Here is a 9071-nt window from a genome sequence, read left to right on the forward strand (position 1 = left end):
CTGATTACTAACGAGCAAAGCATTTAACTTTAGTAGGAGCCATACAAAACTATGGTAGCGTCCTAGATACGTCTTTCCTGTAAATTCTACCTACAACGAACTTGCACTCCTTATTATGTTTCCATCTAAAAGTGTAATCCTCGGTAATTGTGCATTTGAAGCCATCAAGCATCTGCAATAGCACCACAAATCTACCTATTTACCAGTCATTAAGAAGATACAACAACTACTAGTGTAGTCAAAGGCACATTTAAGCCCTGAAGCGAGACTCAAATCGTGTTGTGTAGAAAGACATGTTCGCCAAGTAAAAAGTTATCGACCTTAACAAAGCATTAGAACTTCCTTTTCAATCCATAAGTCCTTTCGAAATAGTATTTTGTTAACTGCACCCACCTCATTACATGAATTCTTTGCTAGTCTGGTCCAAAGATTCGTTATAGATCGTCATACTGATGATTCATAGGTGGTTTATACTGCATTTCACTTCCCTTAAATCTCCGAAACCATTAATGAGAAAGCAATCATTCTGCATTTTCAGATTCCTGACTCGTAAACCTCCACCTTCTTTGTCTAATTGTGCAATCTTCCATTCTACTAAGTGATACCCCTTTTCCCTCTCTGTTCCCGAACCAAAGAAAATTCCTTCTAAGCCCCTAGGCTGAAGTTTCTTAGAACATAAATACTCGAACAATCATTAAAAAAAATAAATGAAGTGCACAAACCAATAAGAAAAATAGTGACCAATAAAAAAATATTACATGAGAACGATTAGATGATGTGTTTCTCCAACAATCATGAAAAAAAAACGAAGGCACAATTCAATAAGTAAAATAGTTACCTATAAAAAAATATTGCATAAGAACTATTAGATGATGAAACACAAAGTGAAGTGGATTAATATTTTTTATTGAATTTAAAGGGAGAAATTAAGTACATGAGAAGTTGTGAATGTTTAATGGTAGAAGACTACAAGAAAAAGGTGAATTACATGAGAATTTTCCTGGAGGATAGTATGAAAATTTGCAGGAAACTTATTTTCCTGTGGATTTTCATACATTATGCAATTAATAGTTTTTCTGTAGTGGAAGTTAAAAGGTTTAACAATCAAATTCATTAAGAAATGGAAAATGATAAGTTGTAACATCTAATCATATATATGGTCTAGTTTAATTGTCACTGTTGATTTAATTTTAAAAATTGATAAAAGATTTTTTAATTTAAAAAATTGGTGAAGGGCATTTTTGTAATCTAACTTTGAACTTAAAATCTTTCGACTTATAATAATACTAGTCATTAGAGTTTATCCCATATTATTGGATTATTATGAAGAAAATGTTGAATTAATAATATTAACTTTATCATTTACATTATATTCATTAAATAAAATTCATAACAGTTGAATGTTATATTTGTAAAGCTAATTAATATAATATAACATGTAATGGTATGAATATTTCGATATATAACATATCCTCAATAATCCCTCATTACTCACTTTACACGTAGATCACATATTCATTCTGAAAACATAAAAAAAAATTAAGAATAAACATAAAAATCACTTACAAAGGAACCAATTTACATGAAATAATACCAAAATTTAAATTCTTAGAAAATTTTCAAACATCTTCAGGAGATATTAATCATTCATCTACATCAATTAAAATAAAAATTATCAGTGTATAAAAGAGTATATATCTTTATTTTATTCGTCAATTATAACTCAAGGCAATTGAAACATCGTGCCAGCAAACAAGAGTCTATAGGCTTAATTATAATTGTAAGCATTAATGTAGAATATATAGTTGATCTATTATTATTTATTTTATTTTTTAAAAAAGAGTAAATTATTTTCTTAAAAAAGAATAAAATGATAATTCAACTTTTAACTTGAGTTTTTCGCACTTTTAATAACTGACAAAAAAAATATCATAAACATAATTTTTACATAATTAAAATAACATTTTATTTTAGAATAAAATTTTGATTCATATATTTCCATGTCATATTGAAATAAGTTCTTATAACGAATATTTTAAAGTATAAATTTAGATGTTATAAAAACTTCACATAAATGTCATATTAAGTGCTTAAACTCCTAGAAAAATAGCTGTAAATTAATCTTAAAGGATACGAACCATTATTTTGTATTCATCAATAAACTGTTGGCTTTTTTTAATCATCATCCACGAAGAAATTCATCAATCACCTAATATCATTCACCAATATCCTTATATTTAATTTATTTGACTAATTTAATACAGGATATTCATCTATTATTGATATATAATTAATTAGATAATTCATAATATTTCAATTTAGTTTAGGAGTAAAATGGTAATCAAACTTTGCACTTTGGAGCTTCTCACTTTAAATAATATATGATACGATGATGATTACACATTGTTTTATCAATCATAATTTTTCATATACTTCCATTATGAGAATTATGATTATCTTAACTTAGACCACAAGACTATCAGAATCTCATAGGAAATGTAAAACTACACAGGCCAAGTAAATTTTACTTGAGCATTGTTACTATTGAAGCATTTAACAAGGGAATAAGTGCAGACATCCACATTACACATCCATTTATAGAGACATGAAAAATAGTCAAATATTGTTGTAGAGAAATATTTGCTTCTAAAAGCGACACATTGTTATTGCAAACATATAACATAACACAACATGAAACATCGATCCGTCCTTCATAGGGCAGTGCTGAGAGAGAGGATGACAGTTACATTATGGTATCATCCCCACACACCGATCTCGAGCTCTCAGCCTGTACAAGAACATACATAGCAATACTTTATAACTATAAGATTATTCGTAACAAGCAAAAAGAAGAGATAAATTTGTCTTCTATACAATGTTCTAAACACCAAAACATCGCGCTAAAATGGAGAAATTGATGGTTATTTGTCTGTCTAGTCTCACTGCGTAGAATGCATCTGGACACAATTGACAATCCCTTTCTCGGTAGGATCTCATGAGCGAGGCAAACTTTCCTGATTACTAACGAGCAAAGCATTTAAATTTAGTAGGAGCCATACAAAACTATGGTAGCGTCCTAGATACGTCTTTGCTGTAAATTCTACGTACAACGAACTTCCATCCTTATCATGTTTCCATCTAAAAGGTGTCATCCTCTGTAGTGGTGCATCTAAAACCATCAAGCATCTGCAATAGCACCACAAATCTACCTATTTACCAATCATTAAGAAGATACAACAACTACCAGTGTAGTCAAACGCACATTTAAGCCCTGAAGCGAGACTCAAAACGTGTTGTGTAGAAAGACATGTTCGCCAAGTAAAAAGTTATCAACCTTAACAAAACATTAGAACTTCCTTTTCAATCCAAAGTCCTTTCGAAATAGTATTTTGTTACCTGCACCCACCTCATTACATGAATTCTTTGCTAGTCTGGTCCAAAGATTCGTTATAGATCGTCATACTGATGATTCATAGGTGGTTTATACTGCATTCAAGATTACCTCCTTCTATAAAGCCTGTTCACTTCCCTTTGGATCTCCAAAACCATTTAATGAGAAAGCAATCATTCTGCATTTTCAGATTCCTGACTCGTAAACCTCCACTTTCTTTGTCTAATTGTGCAATCTTCCGTTCTACTAAGTGATATCCCTTTTCCCTCTCTGTTCCCGAACCAAAGAAAATTCCTTCTTAATCTTTCCAACATATTGGCCACACTTATTGGAATGGGGAATAGAGACATCACATATGTGGGTAGTGAGACATAACTGCATTTATCAAAGTGAGCCTATTTCCAATTTGCCAACTTCTTTTCAGTCTTTCCCACAATCTCATCCCAGATAACTAATGGAATGCCTAAACACTTGGACTCGCTTACAACAGACCCTTGCATATTCAGATAAAATATTGCTCTCAAGTGTAAAACCATCAAAAATATGTCACGGGGACAAGGACAATTCAGCTTGTTACTTGCCGTATCTTCAGCTTTTTGCACCATGTCCATGTATTCAGCAGTGACATACTGCGGAATATGTATAGTCCGCATATGTGATAGTAAACAGAAGTAGTTGTTTAAGCATATTAGTGACAGGTTCCAATTCATTTGGGATTCTGCAGAGAAGTCTATATACTAGAGATAAATCCGCTACCTGAGCGAATAAAAAAGATTAGCCGTGATACTTCCCAAGATCGTAAGTCCAACATGTCTTCATCCCAAAATAAGTAGATACAGAATATCTTTGAAAGGTAGCTAAATTAGCAGTCGGACTGTGAAACCATTGTCACTCGTTAGGCCTCCCAATATAATGGATTTGAAGCAGTGAAGGCCACTTGACTCTAAGGAGAGGGCCTAAGTTTTGCCTATCTATAAGAAAAGTTGGAGTTGACGGTCCTAGTTCTGTTAGAATAAAGAGCTCTTGCTGGAATGCCTTCAATGCCTCGAGAACTTGCACACTAAGCCGAGCTGTCGAGGTAAGGAGCCCAAGGAATTCACTTAACGCCCCAACCTTGTAGACTTAAAAGGTGCTTGGAAGGAAGGGATGAAGGCCAACATGCTGAAATGGAAGTGCAAGGCTCCACCTAAAAGAAAATTCGGAGCTGAAAAGAGGTGGCAGAAGAGACAGTCACAGGCAGAATGGAGCCAAAACCCGGTCCTTGAAGGTCTCGTATGACCCATACCGGGGAACCTTTACTTGGGAGCAAAAGGAAACCTGAAACACTAGAAAGACTGGTCATGCATCCATGGTGCAAGCCTGGTCATACATACCATCGTGGGGAGAGTACTTTGCTCCATTTGCATTGTTCAGTTGCCACTTTGGGGCATATTTTCTATAGACCTCTTAGGTCTACTAAGAAGGTAGCTACGTCTGAGTGAAACTTAGAGATGAAAGTCTTCTTTCCTTTCTCGACGGTGAAATAAGATAAAGCTCATAATTATCCCAGTTTGGAGCAAGTTGATAGGACCCCATTTTTTACGTCCCTATGTTCCCCCATGTGGCGACATGGGGGCGGAAAAATGAAAGAGAGAGATGGGGTTTCTCTCGCTTTTGGCATAGCATCCCCTAGTGGGAGGCTCGCACGACAGGCTATTAATTAGTGATAGAGCGCGCCCTTGATAATTTCTTCGTTGTGCTTGGGCTGTGCATCTAGACCTAGACAATGTTTTTTTTTTTTTTTGATAAAGTAAAGTTGTATTTCCCAGCAATGAGGGTATGCTGGCAACCATCAAAAAGATTTACATCAGTGACCCAAAAAAGGCCAACTCAAGAAATTGCTACTAAACTTATAAAGACGAGAAAAAAATTTAAAATCTGTCCAGCATCCTCTATACCCTCCTCATTACACCAAAAACAGAAGGTATTCATATAACGCCATTTGATCTTTTGTACTGATTCTGCAGTATTTTCCATACACCTCTTGTTTCTTTCTCTCCAAATAGTCCACCATATACAAGAGGGTATCATGTTCCACCATTTCTTTTGGCTCTTACTCCCCCCTCTTCTCACCCAACAACTAAGAAGGTCTGCCGTGTGTTCTGGCATTGTCCAGTTTGTGTGTGTTCTTCTTAGAAAAATGACCCATAATTGAGCAGTGACTTTGCAATGGAGGAATAGATGACTATTAGTAANTAAGGCCGAAGAGAGAGAGAGTAACAAATAGCATTTAACCAGAACTGCCAGAAAACTAATAGTGAATAGCAAAAAAAGTAACCAATACCTTATCATCTCTGAGCAAAGCATGGGATTCAGAATGCTCCTTCTCAAGTAACTGATCGGTATACACAACCAACAATTCGTGTTTCACTTTCTGCAGCACAAATTTGGTCTCAGCATTTAAACAAAATCCAACTAAAGGAAGATTTTCAACATAAACAAGGTCTGAATTTTTGAAGAGAAGACAAACAATGCTGACCTCCAGAAGTTTTTTCTCGGTAATAACGTGGAGATAATGAGACACTCTATCCTTCTCTTTCTTCAAGCACTCTTCCACCTGTGTTAGAAAAGCTCATGGGTATCACAATTTACTCTGGCAACTTAAAACAATAACCAATGAGTTGTACCTTCAACATATAGTCCGAATAAGAATCTTCCACAATCCAACTTGAAGCTTTCCGAGAATAATAAGCTGCAGTATCTCTAAGCAAAGCATCTCGAAAGTCATTCACATAATCCTCCCTTCCAATTTCAGCAAAGATATCAAGAACATTCTTCAATAATGCTCTATCTATCTGCTCATCCTCACGTTCTTTTGCAATCTGACACGAGCAAACTCTTAAATCAGACCCTCATGACTAGCATACATAGTATCACAAGATTCGGGAAAAATGAAAACAAAAATAAGAGATATGATACTTGCCAACATAATAACAGCATTTATAGCTTTACTGCTCAACTCCTTATAAACCTATTGTCAACGAAAAAACAGAAATAAGTTTTGACCACACAACAATGATATGATGAATTCTTATTGAAAATTAGGATTGGCAAGAAACAAACCAAATTGTCGAAGCATGTCAGACCAACATCGTTCAGTGTAGGTAGCGATCTTCGAGGAATATAATACCGTGAAAGATAATGGAAGAATATAGAGAGCCACCTGAGCATACGTTTATAATCCTCCCATCTCTTCACAAGCTCCCTCAACATAAGCTCAGCATCCTGCTTCTCTCTCAAAGCAGGCAGAACCTAATAATGAACACATATTGCAAAACTGATAAGCAACAATGTTGACTAGCACCAATATGTTGGCCAGATTATGATAAGATATGTTGCTCGGACTCTCCAAAAATACTGTAGCATAAGAGAGAAAGTTAATGCTTCTTACTGTAGAATTGATGTATTCATCAAGTGCTTCCTTGTACTTATCATACAGCTGCGGAGCGTAACTGTAAGAAGGCGATTTCCTATAACACATATTATATACAAGTCTACTCTTCAAATTAAGGAGAAGCTTCATCCTGGGGGTGGATGTAACCTTTCAGCTGCAAGACTTTCAACACCGATTTTATATATAGTAAAAAGCTACTAAAATCTCAAAAAATAATATCAGACTTGAACTCATTGTTTTATCATTACAACAAATGTTAAGGATACGTGTATAACATCATGTATTCGTCACCGCTGAATGATTCTGTCTGTCCTTCCAGAATTCTCTTTGCTTTTTCGATTCCCTCCTGTATAATATACCATCCTTCCTCAAACTCAACTATCTTCATCAGGTTCATTTCAATCTGAATATGACAAATAAAAAACCACACATATTACAAGCGATAAAAGAGGAAAAAAGCAATTCCGTGCCAACTATAATACCAATGCCAATTTTACTTTCAAGAAAAATAGCATCGACTATACGCAGGTTTAGGCAAAAAGCAGCAACTTCCAAGAGTGTCAATAAAGTGGATTGAGAACAATGAGGTCGTTCAAATCTCAGGAAAGGCAAAAAACTAAGTTTAACAGTTGCAAATATTAATTACATAACAATTAAATCGGTTACAAAAAGGGGGATTTCAAGCACAAAAATGTTCAAGGATCATAAATGTGTTTACCTAAGAGAAAGAGTTGAAGAAAAGCCCTAGAGATGTCCGCAGAATCGCCCAAATTGTGTTCTCTCGTTTTTCAAAAACTTAATAATGATAAAATAAGATGGCTGGACTATTTATAGTCTAAAATAAAGCATGTGACTCAAACCTAGACCTGTTCCCTCTCTGCACATTTCGAATAGGTTGAGCCAACTCTGTGATGCGGAGGTGCTCCCTCACAGTGTATTTTTCCAGCTTCTTGGCGATTTCTCCTTAGCTACTTCGACTTCTATTTCCCAACATCTTGAATGCTTTCATTTTTTAGCTCCTCAAAGTAATTCAAATACGGACTATTGTATGTTCAATTGAATTCAACCACAATTAGTTATCAGACTGTTTGTAAAATTACCCCTTATAACCATGCTCTTTTTTGGTAATATACTAATTAAACATCTTTGTCAATATAAAGAGATTTTGAGAGCCAGAGGTTTAGATAACAACAAGACTTTTAGAATCTCAATATGAAATGTAAAACTGGGTAGAGACTAAGTAAATTTTACCTTGCCAATGTTACTGTCGAAGAATTTAACATCAACTGGAGTAATGCAGACATCCGCCTGTGTTATGTCTTAAACCCATTACAGCCAAACGATATCTTTTTGGTTGCTATAGCGAAATACTGTTACAGAGAACATAATTTGATAAATCATAATCAGCTCCAAAGAATGGCCGTCATGTAAAATGTTGTTATAGAGGATGATGGTTGTATTATGGTAGAACGAGCCCGAAGTTTCAGCCTCTGCAAGAACACACATATCAGCACTTCAATACTATAAAATTATAATCAGGAAAAAAAATGAGATTTACCTTCAACATATAATCCGAATAAGAATCTTTTACGATCCAACTTGAAACATTTCAAGTATCTCTAAGCATTGCATCTTCAAAATCATTCACATAATACTCCATTTCCCCCCTTCCAATTCCAACAAATACATCAATTTGTATCAAACTACTCTTCTGATATCAGTTACTATTAATAAGACCCTCAAAACTACCAAATAGTATCACAAGACTTGGGTTCAATAAACTAGTTTAGGTATAAAACTCGCAAAATAGTCACAAATTAATTTTTTTAACTCTATATCGAAAAGACCTAAAATCAAATGCACTTTATACCAAAAATTCCAATTCCAATTCAATGTTGAAGAATATTAAACCCTAGCAACTATAAGAGGCACAAGAATCAACAAATCAAAGCTTAAATCAAAATTCCCCAAAGCTTAACCAAGAAAAAAAGATGGATTAGCAAATGGAATTCAACACAACTTTCTTTGTAAAATTACCTTTTCATTTTTTTACTCGTTCAGTCCAACAATAATTATCCACTATATTATCTTGATATGTCTAATAATACTTGTCTAATTCAAATCAATGGATAATTTACAATTAATTCCTACTTTACTTTGATCATTAATTATATTTATTATATTCAAAGGATGATATAGTCATAGCTACTTACGAAATATGCAAAGTTCATACTGAACAAAGTATTG

General features: G+C 34.3%; 1 protein-coding gene across 1 annotated transcript; it reads right to left on the reverse strand.

Annotated features, from left to right (window-relative positions):
- Positions 1–2577: 2577 nt before the first annotated feature.
- On the reverse strand, positions 2578–8303 carry LOC107021954 (cullin-1-like). The gene is made up of 9 exons (XM_027917889.1): positions 8076–8303; positions 7091–7227; positions 6822–6924; positions 6494–6682; positions 6354–6401; positions 6058–6252; positions 5910–5987; positions 5715–5804; positions 2578–2788 (listed from the first exon to the last, which is right to left on the reverse strand). Exons 2-9 carry the CDS (start codon positions 7219–7221, stop codon positions 2744–2746), a joined length of 879 nt encoding a protein of 292 aa, XP_027773690.1. The 5' UTR covers positions 7222–7227; positions 8076–8303; the 3' UTR covers positions 2578–2743.
- Between the last annotated feature and the right edge of the window lie 768 nt (positions 8304–9071).

Source organism: Solanum pennellii, chromosome 6, assembly GCF_001406875.1.
Source record: "Solanum pennellii chromosome 6, SPENNV200".
In the NCBI taxonomy this organism is placed as follows: domain Eukaryota; kingdom Viridiplantae; phylum Streptophyta; class Magnoliopsida; order Solanales; family Solanaceae; genus Solanum; species Solanum pennellii.

Bases quoted from the DNA above. Each gene is read 5' to 3' on its own strand.
- LOC107021954 (XM_027917889.1), bottom strand. From the start codon at position 7,221: ATGAACCTGATGAAGATAGTTGAGTTTGAGGAAGGATGGTATATTATA. The intron at 6,402-6,493 runs GTTTGTTTCTTG...CGTTGACAATAG, and splicing joins TGACATGCTTCGACAATTTG to GTTTATAAGGAGTTGAGCAG. The intron at 5,805-5,909 runs GTCAGCATTGTT...TTTGTGCTGCAG, and splicing joins CCGAGAAAAAACTTCTGGAG to AAAGTGAAACACGAATTGTT.